Here is an 18,175-nt window from a genome sequence, read left to right as displayed (position 1 = left end):
TCTTAATTATGTTGTTGAGTATCTTGTAAAATAATCTAAAATAAATGCATTTTAGTTTAGTTTTTCATCACTGTATAACAAAAGATTTTTCTGTTTTCCAGTAACAGAAGCAAGTTAGCAACATCGAAAAAGCATCATTTTTCACTGAGGTAATTATTCTTATTAAGAAAATGAATCAGTGCTTACAACTATTACTTCTGATGTGAAGTTTTTTCTTGGCTTGCGACCAGAACTAATGTAAATTACTCCATGTGTAACTGAGATTCCACCCTGTTTTCTGATAACACATGTATGTTTATAATCCCTGTAAAAAGAGGCTCCCTGTGTATGATATTCCAAATCAGGTCCAGCCCAGGACTGTGAACCACTGAAGCTATATGAGTAGAGGTCAGCCCCCTCTTAAATTATTCTAAAGCATTTGGCCCAAGCTAAACTTACAATAAAAATGATCATTTCAAGCTTTTTTTTCTTCACATTCTTCAATGGATCATTTGAATATCATATAAATAAAAAATGTATACTTTGATTAGTACACCAATAACACACATCATATTACATAATGTTTAACAGATTTGAATGTGCATACTGATATGTTAAGCATTTTATGTTTGTTAATGACTTTACTGTAAAGTGTTAGTGAATCATTTGAATACGAGATATAGCCTCCAGAGTCCCGATGAAAATGAGCAGTTTTGTCATTTCTGAATGAAAACTTCAGCTGTTAAATATAGAACTGTTTGTTTAAAGATGCTTGCTTTAATAAAGGGATTTAGTTTTGGCTTGAAGAAGTTATGCTCTTTTTCTCTGCTCTTCCCAAGTTTCAAATGTGAAATGTTGTTGTACAACTGAAACCTTTGCATCTGTTTTGCATGGTTGATGCATCATTTTGAACGTAAAAGTGTTGGACGTTAATGGTATTAGAATCATACAAGGAAGAAGTTTGGAAAAACTGCAACAGTATATTAGACCTGTATTGATGTATGGACATGACCAATGAGTGTAATTCAGTTGATATGATGGTTAGATGACACTTTACAATAAGGTTATACTTAACCTTATCATGAAAACAGTTTTAGTTTTTATTAATCTAAATCAGCATACTATCATTTCAAAAAAATTGCAAGAATTAGATTATTTGTTTTAAGTCAAGACTTGGAGAAACTTGTTCATGCCTTTATTAGCAGCAGGGTAGACTATTGTAATGGTATCTTCACCGTCTTTCCCAAGAAGACCATTAGACAGCTGCAGCAAATCCAGAATGCTGCTGCAAGAATTCTGACTACAACCAGAAAACTTGAACATATCACACCAGTCCTCAGGTCCTTACACTGGCTTCCAATTACATTTAGGATTGATCTTAAAGTGCTTTTACTCGTTTATAAAACACTCAATGGCCTAGGACCTAAATACATTGCAGATATGCTGACTGAATATAAACCTAACAGACCACTCAGATCATTAGGATCGAGTCAGTTAGAAATACCAAGGGTTCACACAAAACAAGGGGAGTCCGCTTTTAGCTATTTTGCCGCCCGGAGTTGGAATCAGCTTCCAAAAGAGATCAGATGTGCTAAAACAATAGTCACATTTAAATCCAGACTCAAAACTCTTCTGTTTACATTTGCATTTATTGAATGAGAACTGTGCGATGTCCGAACTGATTGCACTGTATGTTATGTATAGTCATTTTCTATTTTTAACCATTTTAAATTCATTTTAAATCAATTTTTAAATCATTTTAAAAGTTTTTAAATTCCTTGTTTTATTGTTGATGATTTTTTATGATTATTTTACTTCCTTGTATGTAAAGCACGCTGAATTATCAGTGTATGAAATGTGCTGTATAAATAAACTTGCCTTGCCTATACTGTTGTTAATTGTTAGTTACATAATAGTGTTCCTTGTACAAAAAGTGTAATTTTATATAGGTATCATTCAGAGGTTTAAATGCTGTAAAAAAAAAATGATGAAAATAAAGAAATAATATTCTTAAACAGCAAGGATGCATTAAATGATTAAAGTTACAGTGCAGTCATTTATAATGTTTCAAAAGATTTCTTTTTAAAATAAATGCTGTTCTTTTGAGTTTCTCTTTCTTAGAATCCAGTAAAAAAAAAAAATGTATAATGGTTTCCTAAATATATTAAACAGCAGAACTGTTTTCAACAATAAGAAATGCATGAGTAATGACTGCTGAAAATTCTGCTTTTCCATCATGGGAATAAATTACATTTTAAAATTTATTCAAGTTATTTTCAACTGTAACATTTTTTCACAATATTACTGTTTTACTGTATTTTTGAACAAATTACTTCTAAATGTAACAATTTGTTTTAAAAAGATAAATTCTTGTTATTAACATTAAAGATAAATGGAGCATTATTCATTAGCTATTGCTTTAAGTATGTTAACATATATAACTTTTTCCCTAACATTTAGATTTAAAAAAAAATAATAATCTATTCGTGGAAGTACCGTAGGGAACTTTTTTATTGCCTAAAAGATTAGTTGCTTGATCCGGGAAAACTACAGCAATAAGCAAGTTTAAACCTTTGTCCCATGGTGTATTATAATAGATTACAGTCCTCTGAGTCATGACTGTACCAAAACCTCCTCACTGATCAACACATGATTTAATAATCACAATGTTCATATAGTGAGTCATATATTCACACACAATGTACAGACCCCTCTAATTAATCACTTACTTAAATCTGTCGTCCCATACAGATCCTGCTGTTCTTTGAATGTTAACAATAATGTCTCTGTCCCTGAAAAAATAGTTTATATTGTCATAGCTGAGAAATTCTCTACAAAACTGCCTCCCACACTTTGTTACTCATGTGTTTTTACATCTGTGTATAATCTCAATAATAATCTCACATCAAACAACACAATGTGGCAATCTTTTATTATATTATATTATTTTTAATTTTATTTTATATATGAACTATAGGAATTAAATAATCTATTGTCTTTAGCCTTCTTCCATAAAAATGTTTTTCCCTATTATAGACATAATTATAAACATTACATAATAAATGGCAATATGTTCAGATGGCTTGTACAAGGATGTCTAAACTAAAGCATATCCTTTTTCTCATTTTCAACGGAAATTTGGGACACTTATCTTCACAGCATTGCTTCTGTTCATTAATTACATGAACATTTCTCAAGATCCTGTCACAGTGTCTCAACTGTACTTGGCAACTGTATGCAATGTTGAGATTTTTCTATTTGTTCAGTAACAGCGTGAAATGAAGGATTTTGCAATTGTTGAAAACAGCCTTATAAACCCAGATTTATAAGCAGCTAAGTTTGCTTCTTTGAGTTCATCGAGGATGTGTGGCTCTCCTGACACACCTGCATACTTCAGACCAAAAGTTTGCATAATATTCTGCATTTATACAGCATTTTATTATTTCCTTAATACTATAAACCTACGGAAGGAAAACCAATAACACGTGTTATCTGGGACCAGAAATAAATAATTTATAATTTGTCTGTATTCAAGCCAAGGACAACCTTTTGATGACAGTGAATATAATTCAACCTGACAATATGCTGAAAATAACATTAAAATATGATTTAATTGCTTGTTAATGCTGACAGTGGAAAGATTTGTATCTACTAGAATTACACAGGTAGAGGAAAGAAATTTATCAGAATAGAATAGAATTCATAGATTATAGAATAGAATAAAATTCAGTACTGCACAGCATAGCTTGTGGAAATTGTAAGGCAACATACACTGTGGGACAGTGCACAACTACAATACACTCTTAAAAATAAAGGTTCCTTATTGGCATTGATGTTTTCTTGAAGAAATGTAAAAATGTTCTTTATATTATGAAAGGATTATTTGCACACACACAAATTGTTCTTTTAATAACTGGTTCTTTGGGGAATCCAGAATCGCTCTTCTTTTGTAACACTGCGAAAATCCCTTTTTTGGGACCTTTATTTTTAAAAATGTATGTTTAAGACTATACAGTACATTACATACAATACAGTACAAGGTACAAAACCATATACAGCCCGTTGTATAAAACAGTACATAAACTGTGATATAAAGATTGTAGAGGAGGTCACTGAGGGTAAAGAATGATAGATTAAGATACTTCTAATTTGACAGAATGCTATGTAAACATGGATTATACAGTGAAGTTACTATTAGAAGTTTTTGTTAAAAAACTTGACAACTGAAAGATGTTGTTCTTTAACCGGGGATGTTTTGGTTGATCTCAGTGATCTCAGGCATCTAATCTTCTTATCTCCTGTAAAGGTGTGATGGATGTACATGAATTCCACTAGTACCTGTAATCTTTGACATTTGTGGTTTCCAGCAACAACATTAAAACAGTGTACTTGTGAAATGTGGGGTAGAGTGCATTGATCTTTGTACAAAGAGGTCCACTTGACTGAGCCGTTGCATGATACTGGGTGCGGTTTTAAATTGTTCTGCCCTGTTGTAAGGCCTTTTTGACTTTCTGGAACAGTTTAGTCTTGACTAATATTGCTCTTGACCTCTGTTATTACTGGTCTATCCTAATCAAATTCTGACTCACTTGAATCTTCATTATTTGATTATAGTTATACTATAACATAGACACACTTCATATTTTAATTGTTTTGGTTTTAACTGATAAATTGTATAGAAGCAAGCAAAATCTTTTCTGATGTAACAATGCAGAGATTCCTTTATTATATGAAACACTGACCTTTTCATGAAAAGGAAAAGCTGTAAATATAGTCATCAGTTCAAAGACACCTATATGACTCATAAGGAACAAACATGATTATTTCTGCTGTGAGTTGCCATTATTTGTTATGTGAGAATGACAATGGTTGCACTCCAAGGATTCCAAACAGATATTGATATGACTTTGAATATATAGCTATGTCAGTAAAGTTGTAGATAACGATGCAGATTATAGCATTTATTTATGTGGTATTATTCTACCTCCACCTACTGGACGTTGCCTGAAACATATATGCATGTAATTATGCCACAAAAAGGAAGAAGAATATTTCTGTATTTTTAATTTTAAGGTCTTAGGTTTCACAGGTCTTAACAAGACACATAGAAGCATATTTTAATGAAATAAGGATAAACTCTCCACTCTTCTCAAGAAGAAATTAAGATGCGAAGTGGGTTTTACTAAAACAACAATCAGTATAAAATAGATCGGTCTCGGGTCAGTGCAGAACCCCTCGCCTAACTAAGTTTCCATGACGCGCACTCGTATTTTTAGACATGTCAGTCAGTCTTTAATTAATACATACTTCACATATATGAATTTTAACTTAAAAGCAAGGTGGTGTTACGTTCTAATTTACGCGGAGCGTTCCATTTATTTATTACTTGTTATACCGGCAACTCAATAACAAAGGAAGTCGTTGTGGAGCGTAGTTCCGGTGCTGCGATGGCCGAGTGGTTAAGGCGTTGGACTTGAAATCCAATGGGGTCTCCCCGCGCAGGTTCGAACCCTGCTCGCAGCGGAAATTCATCGTTTTGAGGAAGTGAAAATTGACCTATCTGTAAGCCCCTCCCCTCAATCTCAGATGAGCCAATAGCAGTTGAGTATCAGCTGCAACTCTCACATCTTTAGGTTTCAGCGCCATAGAAAAACCATAGGAAACTCTGAAGCTTTCATCGGTTTGAGGGTGTTTATGCTACAAAAATGGGAAAACTATGTGCCTAGGGTACTTGTAACACTTATTCCAGGTATCCTGAGAGGATGGGCAATGTAATTTATTTTATTCAATTTCCTAAACCCAAACCAGACAGAGCAAAATGTCCCTAAGCATTCAACCCCAATCCCAATTACGACGAAAGCGTTCATTTTCTGGTTGTAATACATTAATTTACCATTTTCATCTGCTCAAGCAGAACGTTAATTCCATCTTGTGCTTCAGCAAGGTGTCTCTGGCTAAAACTAGCTTAGTTAGTGAGTCAATGCTAACGTACCAACCTAAATAGCTTCTCCATGTTAAAGGTGCAGTAGATCTTGGAAGATGCTAACTTTAGCCTGATAGCACTGGAAACTAAGGTCCCACCCTCGCTGCAATCGCCGTCCAAAGCCACACCCCTGAGCGCATGAACGCACACACAGACCAGATGACCAGAGACAACATTACTACAATACTTCATGTGTCGTTCACCGGTGAGAAAACTTTATAGTAAGTTAGTAAAAGAACTACAATACCAGGAAGAAAGATCAGGTTGTTGATGTCTGTATCTCATTCTCGCTCTGTTTGCACAGCACATGTGAACGCGCTGATGACGACTCCTGTCTGCGCGAACCGGGTATGCAAATACATATTTTACAGGCAGGTAGCGTTTTGATTGGACGAACATTTATTGGTCCTACGCCTTCCACAGAATATATAAATACATATAAATATATTTTGATCACTTAACTTAATGATTGCTATCGGGATGTGAAGAGACTTTCAACCAGCATAACCAAAATGTTTCCGAAGACAATCACCAATTGCACCTTTAAACTGGTCAAATGTAAATTAATTGAATCTTACACTGGGGTACATGAATCCTGGATGTTGCCATCTCCGATCGTGATGACCATAAGGCTTCTCTCACTTGCATTGTGATCTGTAAACCCTGGCTTTCAAATTAATCTTGTTACCCACCATATTTATTTTAAAATCTTTTATATATGGTGGTTCTTCTGTGTCCAAAACTGATCAAAAACATCTTGGGACAAGGTTTTCACACTGACAGCTGTTATTGTAAGAAAGTTAGCAACTTCACTTTGTTTGTCCCAATAGTATTTTCCTGCACAACCGGAGGCTGCAGTTTCAGGACCGCAGATCTAGGACCCTAGTTTTTCGTGACAGCGCCACCTACCGTACTGGATGATATAGCGATGGCTGCAGTTTCAGGACTGCAGTTCTAGGACCCTGTTGGTTTAGTTTGTAGTCATGTTTGTATATAGCATCAGTATATTTATCTCAGTAGAATTTGTTTTTTAAATGTGATTTTTGATTTAAAATGCATCAGAGGTTAATTACTAAGTGTGCTCTGAGTCACAATTTTAAATTTAAACATGAATTTACACAAAATATAAATGAAAACTGTATATCAATTTTAAAACAATTGTAAAAAAATGGAGAACCTTAAAAGTCTTAGTCTCTTGAATTATTATACTGTATATTGATTAACCTCCTTAAGGTGAATTAGCTCATTATCAGGTAAGTTAAAGTTGGAATCAGCGTATGCAGTCACTAAATTACAGCCGATATTTTAAAGGTTGTTGAGAGGCAAGACAAGACACAAGAATGATTCAAGAATGTTTATTTATATATATACATATATATATAGTTAAAGTTGGAATCAGCGTATGATATATATATATTTATATATATATATATATATATATATATATATATATATATATATATATATATATATACACACACACTACCGTTCAAAAGTTTGGGATCAGTAAGACTTGTAATGTTTTTTTAAAGAAGTCTCTTCTGCTCATCAAAGCTGCATTTATTTGATCAAAAATGCAGAAAAAAACTGTAATCTTGCAAAATGTTATTAGAATATAAAATAATGGTTTCTATTTAAATATCCTTTAAAATATAATTTATTTCTGTGATGAAAAGCTGCATTTCCATCACCCATGACTCCAGTATAAAGTGTCACATGATCCTTCAGAAATCATTCTAATATGCTGATTTATTATTAGAATTATCAATGTTGACAACAGCCAAATATTTTTTTGGAAGCTTTTTTTTTTCAGGATTCTTTGATGAATAAAAAGATAAAAAGAAGAGCATTTATTTAAAATAGAAATCTTTTCTAAGAATATACACTATTGTTCAAATGTTTGGGGTCGATAAATTTCTATTTTCTTTTTTTGAAAGAAATTAAACCATTTATTCAGCAAGGACGTGTTAAATTGTTAAGAAGTGATAGCAAAGATTTATATTGTTAGAAAAGATTCATATTTTGAAAAATGCTGTTCCTTTTAACTTTTTATTCATCAAAGAATCCTGAAAAAAAAAGCTGTCAAAAATGTCATTTTTGCAACAACAGCACCAAAGCGAACCCCTTTTCCATCAGTTGCTGCATGGATAGAATGGCTGTAGGCTTCAACTCTAGAGAAAGAGAGAGCGAGAGACAGAGAGAGATAAATAAGAAACATTTGTTTAACATATTCAACTAATATATATATATAATATATATATATATATATATATATATATATATATATATATATATATATATATATATATATATATATACATATTCAACTGAAATATTATATACTTATGCACTGTTGGAGTTTTAGAGAGAGAGCCAAACAGAATATTCATGTTACTGACATCTAATTACAAACTTCAAATGTGTAAGTACATAAGAGCAATACCCACCAATTGAATGATCTCCCTTCTTCCCTCAATTGTTTGTCAATCTTTCTATTAAATTCTTCCACTTCACTGAAATAGTTATCAGAGAACAATCATTTTTTGTGATAACAGAATATCAGTAGCAAAATGGTGCACTAGGCATTGTGCAAAAATAATTCATATTGTACTCTGACCTGAAATGATAATCTGGACCAGAAAGAAGACTTGTTAATATTTTGAGATCATGAAAATATCCCTAGTGCCTTTTTTAATCATCTGTCCTCCAGTGAGCCTAACCAAATCCATAAAATCACTTCATATTGGCCATGCAGAACATGACAGAAACTAACACATGATAACAATGGACTGTATGTGTGCAGATTAGGCCAAATTGTAACAAGCTATTAAAACTGCCAAACGCCTCATTCATCATTGCAAAACAATGGCAAAACAACAGGCTAACACAACTAGGCAGTCAGTGCAGTTTAATTATGAAATATATTTTATACTTAAATATGGTAAAACAATGAGTATTAAGCCAGTATTCACACTAATACATTAAGCTGCAGGTAAATCTTACAAACCTTACATCAACCATGCTCTTGTCATCTGATAAGTTTAATTAATGTGCTGGATAGATTTACTTATAATACTTCGTCATTAAAACTCAACAAGGATTTATGAAATCATGGCCATGAATTAACGTTGTAGTAATTAATAAAACTAGCTCACGAATTCTTAATTTGGTGGGATTATTATTAATTATTAATTCATAGTTAGCAGTTCTCACTATGTAAACTTGTCACCGTTTAAAAGTTATAAAATAAAACTTAATTAAATATCGGTACTCACCGTCTGATTGCTGTCCACGTCGTCCATCTTTAATTAGTGTTGATCCAGTACGGTAGGTGGCGCTGTCACAAAAAAACTAGGGTCCTAGAACTGCGGTCCTAGAACTGCAGCCTCCGGGTTTCATATTTTATTGAAGCATCCCTGGGCGTCACTTTGACAGCGAATAACTTTACATCTGAGGCGTTTAAAGACTCCATTTGTCCATTCATTATTTCTAAAGAAACACGAAAATGTATAAAAGGCCCCATTACCTTGTATCTTATGTTATGGCCCCGTAGAAGCAGTTTTTGTAAAAATAGGCTAACTATTGCGTCATAACCTGCGACTCTCTGTCGCACAGTAGAGAAATTACCGTATGGACAGGAGGAGAAGTATGGAGACAGATAAGTCTCAAATATAATTCACGCAAAAAACACGATTCACACATGCGTAAACAATTTCACATGCATGAAACCTAATTCACGTACACACAAAAAAAATTCACGTGCGTGAAAAAAAAAAAATATATATTCACAAAAAGCAATTCACATGCGCAAAATAAAATTATATATTCATAAAATACATTTCACAGATGCAAAACACAATTCGTAGATATACAACTGTGCACAAAAACCTTTGAATGTTTAAAATGTACGAGTGTCTGAATGTACAAATTGTCATTTACTACGAATCCACTCGGATTTGTGTGTCTGTGTTTTTGAGACTTTCCTGGCAGAGCTCTCTTCCCACGTGGGTCTGTCGTACTCTTTAGCCAATCAGATGCGAGCTTACCATTCAACCAATCATATCATAAGCCACCGAGAGTGCATTCAGAAGCTCGCAGGCAATCGGGGAGACGTCAAGAGAGAAGCGCATAGAAGCCCTGGCGTTACATTTTAAAATACTATACAAAATAATTAATCAGAATACTTACTCCTGCTCACTCACGCCAAAAAGAACTCGCCGCTCAAGCTCGCCATCTCTGCAAGATTAACGATGGCAGTTTGCACGCACAGCTACTAGAAGATTTACATCTGTCAGACAGGTTGCTGATGTCATCAAGCTTAGTTTGAGTCTGCGCGTCAGAAACGGAAGTTCTAAAAATCGCTAAAAATGGGCTTCACTTGTATTAATTGAGTTCCAATTGGGTCGCTGTGTCCATTTCTTTTACTGTCTATGGGATTACTGATGTAAAGGCTTAATGTCCGTTCTAATTAATCCATATTGCGCAAAAGTGCGCAGAATCGTGCTCCTTGAATGCACTCTCAGTGGCTTATGATATGATTGGTTGAATGGTAAGCTCGCATCTGATTGGCTAAAGAGTACGACAGACCCACGTGGGAAGAGAGCTCTGCCAGGAAAGTCTCAAAAACACACACACACACAAATCCGAGTGGATTCGTAGTAAATGACGATTTGTACATTCAGACACTCGTACATTTTAAACATTCAAAAGTTTTTTTGCACAGTTGTATATCTACGAATTGTGTTTTGCATTTGTGAAATGTATTTTATGAATATATATTTTTATTTTGCGCATGTGAATTGCTTTTTGTGAATATATATTTTTTTTCACGCACGTGAATTTTTTGTGTGTGTACGTGAATTAGGTTTCATGCATGTGAAATTGTCTACGCATGTGTGAATCGTGTTTTTTGCGTGAATTATATTTGAGACTTATCTGTCTCCATAGAGAAGCTCGCAGGCCATCTTTTACTGTCTATGAGGCAATCAGAGGGACGCTGAGGCATGAAGTCAAGGGAGAAGCCCATAGAGAGTCCATAAAAGCAACGAGACAAAATTATTCAACAACGTCTGCAAGATTTGGTGGGTGATTCAGATTTCTCTTGGCACAGCGATTAGAAGACTTACAATTGTCAGACAGGTTGCTCACGTGACATCTACGTCATCAAGCTGAGTTTGAGTCTGCGCAGTACGCTCGACCCCCAGGAAGTGCGTGCTTTTAATTGACTTCACTTGTCTCCGTTGAATCCAACGGGGTCGCTGTGTCCATTTCTTTTACTGTCTATGGGAATACCCTTCTCTGTTTGTCTGAGTTCGCAACAGCAGCTAAGGGGGGCGGGGCTTACCCATAGGTCAACTGCATAGTTGCAGACAGTCATATGTCAGACAAGTGCTTGAAGTATGTTGGTATTTGCATTGCGAAATATGCTGAATCCAATAAGAGACGACATGACTTGTATCCATGTACAGGGGTGGGTTGGTGAAATACTGAAAATAACTATTGCTTACCTTTTTTGTTTGGTTAAGGCTAGATGGCATACAGCAAAAACTACTGGGCAGGCGCACATCAATACAGCGTAATTTTAATCACACTGTACAACAATTATTACTTTTTTTTGCATTATTGTAAGGGGTAGGTGTAGACGTTAATAAAACACAATCTTATAGGTAGAAAATTACATTTATTGTTAGCTTCCGGTTTTTGCTGTATCCCTTCTAGCCACATGCTTCAGGGATTTCAAAGTCGTTGTCGGATTGGTTGAATTATGCAGGATTTCTGGCAGATGTGTGTGCAGCGTTCTTTAACGTTCCGCCTGGAAACAACAATGCCGTGATGCCAAAAGAAAGAAGAAAATGAGCGCTTGTCAGGATCAACTAAACGCTGGATTTTCTAAAGTATGTGAAATATGTAAAGTTCGCGGCATAGAGTCTTTAAAATACATCCAAGAGTTTTACACACCAGTCTGTTATTGTGGTGGCGAAATGTCCACACCCCTAAACATGAAGCGGCACAAAACAAAACATGATTGGTTGCTTTACCTGTCAGTTATACGGGATCTTGGGCGGTCCTTGGCCATTCAATGCTACTCCTCCTGCTGTCAGTCTGAAAATCTGGTTATGCCAGACTAGCAAGTGACAATCTTCTCAAGCATACTGCAATTAATATTTAAACTTTTAAACAATTATTGCAATTACTGATGTATAAATGAAAGTGCCTGTAGATAGATCGTTGTCTAAGCGGTTTATGAAGTGCTATTATGAAAACCCATGCATGTAAATGAGGAAGAAGTAGAACAATTATTTTCCACCTGTTCGTGTTACTTGTATTTACTTAGGCTAATTAAAAATAACCTATAACGGAAATTTTAAAATACAGACATATATTGTTGTTTTCATATATTTAAGTTTTTCTTTATTGCATTCCGGCAATATGCAATGAAAATGACTTCAAAACACGAAGGGTTAATTTGATTGAGCTGCCGGGGTAGCTGGACAGATTCCAACGCGTCTTCGATATAGTTAGACGAGCGTTCACGTTCGCTTTGAGAGACTGACAGACCCCTGTACTGTTCACCCGAGGACAGGAGATAACCAGCTCGAAATACAGTAAGCAGAATGGAAATAATAGGCTACTTGTTACCTGGTCAAGTTTTTCAATTTTCAAGGAAACAATAAGTATCTGCAGTTTTGCATCCGTTGTTTTGTCAGGTGTCAACTTTCTAGTTCATACCCGCATTTTGCATAAAGATGTCTGGCTTGGGAAAGCTGCGCGTTGCTGTTATCGGAGCCGGTGCTGCGGGACTCTGCGCGGCCCGCCACCTTCTCTCCCGCCCAGACACCTTCGCGCCACCAGTGGTGTACGAGCTCACCAAGAATATCGGAGGAACCTGGGTCTATGAGGAGAGAGTGGGATTTTACGATAATGGTTTACCAATTCACAGCAGCATGTACAGGGACCTCAGGTGAATTTATGTGTTTTTATGGTACTAATGTAACTGAAATACTTTATATTTATTATACTGCATAAATATCGCAAGAGATATGGATTGATGTCCCTTAGGAACTTAAAATGTCTAATTATTAATGCAATATTAAGTGTTAATCAGTGTTGTAACCATCTTACTACATGCCATGTGACAAGCATTGTTACTTACTGAAATGTAATGTAAATCAACTTTTATTTTATTTAGTTTTTGCTTAAAATCCTCTTTTTAAAGTCTTCTTGAAATATCAGTAGCATGTGATATAATAATTATTTAAAGCAGTATTGTGGCTTTATAATGATTTGCCATGTATTCTTCCATATGCTAGAACCAATATTCCCAAAGAGGTGATGTCTTTCCCCGACTTTCCTTTTGCAAAGCATCTCCCCTCTTTTGTCCATCACACTGAAGTACGGAAGTACCTTGAGCAGTACTGTGATCATTTTCGCCTGTGGGACCACATTCAGGTGAAAAAGAAAATACTTGTTGTTGCCCAGTTCTTGTTTTTAAAATACTCACACCTCTTTCTTAATGATCAGCATATCTGGAAATTCATGCTCATTGCATAGTTTTGACAGATAATCATTCATTTCACTGTTTATGACCAGTCTGTCAAAGTGACTAACCTGTTAGAAATCACATACCTTATCTGTACTGTACATTTATGATCAGTCTGTGGGATTGTGGAAAACTACTGGAGAATTAATAGTCGGCTGTACAAAGGACTGAATGTTGCTGATGCATCAATTCGCTTGATAACCATCAGTCTGAGTGTAAAAAAAGTATTAATAGGTGTATTTCCCTCTACCAACAAGTTTGGCACCTCAGTGGCTTCAGTGACCCCAGAAGATGTGAAGGGTGGGTGGAATGGGTTGGCTTGGAATGTCAACTCCAACAATAGTGTAGACCACAGCAAATCCACTACAGAGCGATTTGATGCCGTTATGGTGTGCAACGGGTGAGTGTACAGCAAAATGAGTGAAACATTCTCTGTAAATCCTTCCTATGTGCAACTATAGTTCAAATGTACATGCCTAGATCAATAAGGCCATTGGGTGCAGTGGATTAAACAGTAACTAATGATGCAATGAAACTGTATTGCACTTTCACTTATATACTGTGCCAGTTTTCCAGTGTACGATTTGATTATATAATCAGGTGAACAAAATTTGATTATTACAAATTGAGTCTTAAAAAATATAATTATGTGTATTTATTCCAGACATTTCTATGACCCCTACATCCCTCCAATACCTGGACTTGAAAAATTCAAAGGTTTTCCCTTCCTTACATTCTATAAGATGTTTTTACTTTGCAAAATAAATCAAAGGAATCTGGCATCTCAAAACCAAGAATCTGGGTACTTGGCAGCAAAATACCTTTGAAATGTGCTTGGACTTGCAAATTCTTAAGCGTTCTTTGCTGTTGCAACATGTTATCAGTTTAACAGTCAGAGCGAGGGTCTACTGAGAACTGCTTCAGATCGAACCATGGCTTTGGGTGGAAAGTTTTAGTTAATCATTATATTACTTAACATTTATCAGTAGTTTAATTAAAAGTTAGACCTTTCTGTTTCTTGTGATAGTATAATATAAACTAGAAAATATATAAAGCATGTATTAGTCAATCCACATTCATCAGGCTTAATTAAGGGGAAGCTTGTAGAATGTTGATTGACCAAAACATTGCTTATTAATAAATCTTTTTGGTGATGATGCAAGTTTGAGTAGCGAGTGGGATTAAATATTTCTAGTTATTCTATTTTATATAAAATATCGTTTTTTGCCTAAATGTACTGTATGTCTATTTTTTAGGGACACTGATGCACAGTCACGATTATCGTACTGCTGAACCTTTCGCGGGAAAGTCAGTGGTGCTGCTGGGAGCTGGTCTCTCTGGACTAGATATTGCCATGGAGCTCTCCAATGTTGAAGCTCAGGTCTTTTGTTAATACTTGTGAACCAACTTGTTAATTTTCAGATGATCTTATTCTTACTACCTTATGCTTACCATCCAAAGTATTTTATCTGGTATTCCTGTTTACCTTGTACCATTATTTACCTCCAGGTGATCCTGAGTCATGGGCAGCAGCCTTTGACCTGCCCCCTTCCTCCAGGAGTCCAGCAGGCTCCTCCAGTAACTTCTGTACTGGATGATGGCACTCTAGAGTTCAAAAATGGGGAGAGAACCAAGCCAGAGGTGTTCCTGTTTTGTACAGGCTATAACTTCACCTTTCCATTCCTAGATAAGAAAGTGGGTGTAAAAGTGCAGGAGCACCTGGTCTGGCCTCTCTATAAGTTCCTAATACCTCCAGCCTACCCTTCACTCTTTATAGTGGGCATCTGTAGAGCTATATGCCCCTTCCCACATTTCCATATTCAGGTTAGTTGCAAAGCAAAGGATATTTTGTTTAAGGGAATACGTATCAACTGAGCTATTTCTCAAATTTCTCTTTGTTACATCTTCAAATTGTTTCTTCACTTTTTTTCCCAGTCTCAGTTTATGCTGTCCGTGTTGGATGGTTCTTTCCGCCTGCCCTCCCGTGAGGAAATGGAGAAAGATATTGAACTGGACATTGCTGCCCGTCGTGCCCGTGGAATTTCCACCCGCCATATCCTTAAACTAGATTCTGAGCAGTGGGCCTACAATGATGAGCTCGCCCGCCTGGGGGGATTCAAACCCCTCCCGTGCTATTGGAGCAACCTGTACGAATCCAACAAGGTGTTCCGTGCCCGAGACATGCTCAATTACAAGACCTACAACTACAGTGTCCTGGATAACATGGAGTGGAAGGTGCACGATTTGCATGGCCAGCAGCTGCAGAAGCCTCTGGCTGTTAAAAAACAAATGTAAGCTGTGATGGAAAAAAATACACCATCATTAAGGTGCTAACAAGCATATGCCATTATAGCAAGTACAATTAGGATATTTACAAACTGTTCAGTACTAATACGTTTTGCAATTATTTTATAAAATATCTATCCATACTATTATTTTTATGTGGTGAGCCCACAAAGGAAATGTCTAAATTAAATTTCTTTCTAATCTTGTTATTTGACATGAACTGCTTTTTAATTAATAAAATGAAGTGTTTTAAAATAAAAGTTCATGTCATCATCCAAAACTTGCCATCAAGACCAGAGATTCCAACCAGTGTGAACCCCAAGGGACACTTATATGTAAAAAACGTATCTTTGTGGCTCGGCAATACAGACAAGGCACTCAAGTATCTTTTATTTTCCCTTTTACACACTCTGCTTTTTGCCCTCTCTGTTCCACATCTATCATGTGTTTCCAATACATTCCTGTTGTCTCTCAACAACGCAAGCTGACATCAAATGCAGACGGCAACACAATCTTGATAACTTGCAACTGCACCTCTCTCTTTTTCTGTGGGTTTCTGGAATTGCCAGTCAGCAGTCAACAAAGCAGATTTTATCCAGCAATTGCTTCTCAGTCTACGCTTAGTATCTTGGGCTTGACCAAGACCTGGCATCTCCTGCTGCTCTCTCAAATAACTTCTCTGCCATTCCGAAAGCGCCACCTGCTGGTAGAGAATGAATTTGCATTTTTAATAAACCCTTCTACTGTTTTTGTTTTTTTTACCCATATGCAGCAAACACATAGTTGTAAATGTAACCTGGTGGATCAACAAGAAACTAATGCATTATAAATAATAGATATATCTATATGTTATTTAACTAATATATAAATTGATTGATGATAATATTTTAAATTAATGTAATAATTTATAGTTTTGACTCTTTTTATAGTTTTTTTTTATTTTTTTTTATTAATTGTTGTGTTTTTTATTTTTTTATGAAGTTTTTTTTTTTTGTAATATAAATCTTTTATGTGATGTGTATAATGCATTTTACAGTCATTTCACAGTTTAATGTTACCATAGACATCGCCCGACCCTGCTAATATGGTATTCATTTTATTTCAGCAGGTCTTAAAAAGTCATTCAATAGTCCTGCAGATAACCTGTGATATCACAACCCAGTCTCATACATATTTTCACAATGTCAAATAGGCAGTTCTTCAAAAAGCATGACCACAAGCAGAGTTGCCAATGAATGCCCAGTTTTATTCAACAATCATACTGATAGAGCCAAGAAAAGGCACCGCTGGGATTCGAACCCAGGATCTCCTGTTTACTAGACAGGCGCTTTAACCAACTAAGCCACGGCGCCTCGCGACGACATAACGAAATTTTGATGTCAAGAATGTCTTAGTTAGCTATTTAAACGTTGTATGATTCAGTATTTTTTTGAACTCTGTACTCAAACCATTTGGACATCGAAATCCCGTGATTTTTCCGTAATCTGTAATTCTAAATCACGCTGACATGTAATCCAGCAAAATACATACACTTTTGAATGATTTATGAGCTTTAAATATATTTCGCCAATTAAGTCTGACAGTTTTGATATAGCAATACACTGTTTAGATATTCGATCATGGAACAGCTTCATGGAAGCCCCTTGAAAATCTGCATTATTGCGGTTGTTTATATAACTCACGAAGCTAATGCTAATAGTGCAATACAGCAAATCATTCTCCAGCCACGCGGTGGCAGCACGTCCTACATGACCAAGAGCTGGCGTATCATGACATTTTAAACAGCAACTCGGCGCAGCTTAACATTTTATGAACCTATATCACAATCTGAAATGACATGCTGGAAATTTGACATGACACTGGAAACTCTGAAAACTGTTGAAATCGCGATTAACCAATGTGCTGTGTGCACACACACACACACACACACACTCACACTCATTATTGAAACAATGCAGACACACCATACAAGCTAAATTCTGAGTCACTGACTGTGGTTCTTTCCATGTAAGTAACTTTCACTGATGTCACCATCCTAGAAATAGGGTCTACTAGGGAGAGAAAGGAAGACCACGAATTATTCATTCAACCGCTTCACCAGCCGCATATCATGCATGAATTTCGTGCTTTCATTCTTACAGTTTACGTTCTGCTTATTCACCGTCGCTCTGTTCTTTTTGGAAGCTTGAATCATTAAAAAAAAGTGACAGGATTCACCTCAAAGAGATATTTAATGCCACACAGCCAAAAAGAACTACACCTCGCCACTCCAAATGTGTCAGCCCCATTAGCTACATTTAAATAACATATTTAATAATGGCAAAATTCTTTATAAGTGTCACATAATTAATAAATCCTATGTCTGAATCTTAGAGCTGTTATTTTAA

General features: G+C 35.6%; 1 protein-coding gene, 1 long non-coding RNA gene and 2 other non-coding genes across 5 annotated transcripts; 2 read left to right on the top strand and 2 right to left on the bottom strand.

The window, feature by feature from the left end:
* Positions 1-5,420: 5,420 nt before the first annotated feature.
* trnas-uga lies at positions 5,421-5,502 on the top strand. Its single transcript has one exon. It is a non-coding gene; the product is annotated as a tRNA-Ser (tRNA).
* A 2,562-nt stretch (positions 5,503-8,064) lies between these two features.
* LOC122145456 lies at positions 8,065-9,255 on the bottom strand. Its single transcript, XR_006160339.1, has 3 exons — positions 9,238-9,255; positions 8,410-8,475; positions 8,065-8,133 (listed from the first exon to the last, which is right to left on the bottom strand). It is a non-coding gene; the product is annotated as an uncharacterized LOC122145456 (long non-coding RNA).
* Positions 9,256-12,420: 3,165 nt separating this feature from the next.
* Positions 12,421-16,698, top strand: LOC109093332 (flavin-containing monooxygenase FMO GS-OX-like 4). Of its 2 annotated transcripts, none has more exons than XM_042759898.1 (8): positions 12,421-12,567; positions 12,670-12,923; positions 13,273-13,411; positions 13,760-13,902; positions 14,167-14,219; positions 14,759-14,883; positions 15,012-15,326; positions 15,438-16,698. In XM_042759898.1, exons 2-8 carry the CDS (start codon positions 12,709-12,711, stop codon positions 15,795-15,797), a joined length of 1,350 nt encoding a protein of 449 aa, XP_042615832.1. In that variant the 5' UTR covers positions 12,421-12,567; positions 12,670-12,708; the 3' UTR covers positions 15,798-16,698. The 2 variants fall into 2 exon arrangements, with proteins under 2 accessions (XP_042615832.1, XP_042615833.1); XM_042759899.1 differs by having other exon boundaries at positions 12,447-12,567; positions 12,647-12,923.
* Positions 16,699-17,066: 368 nt separating this feature from the next.
* On the bottom strand, positions 17,067-17,140 carry trnat-agu. Its single transcript has one exon. It is a non-coding gene; the product is annotated as a tRNA-Thr (tRNA).
* Positions 17,141-18,175: the final 1,035 nt, after the last annotated feature.

The sequence above is a fragment of the Cyprinus carpio genome, chromosome A7 (assembly GCF_018340385.1).
Source record: "Cyprinus carpio isolate SPL01 chromosome A7, ASM1834038v1, whole genome shotgun sequence".
Classification (NCBI taxonomy): Eukaryota; Metazoa; Chordata; class Actinopteri; order Cypriniformes; family Cyprinidae; genus Cyprinus; species Cyprinus carpio.
The sequence above is the reverse complement of the archived record's forward strand: the minus strand, read 5'-3'. Positions and strand labels throughout refer to the sequence as shown.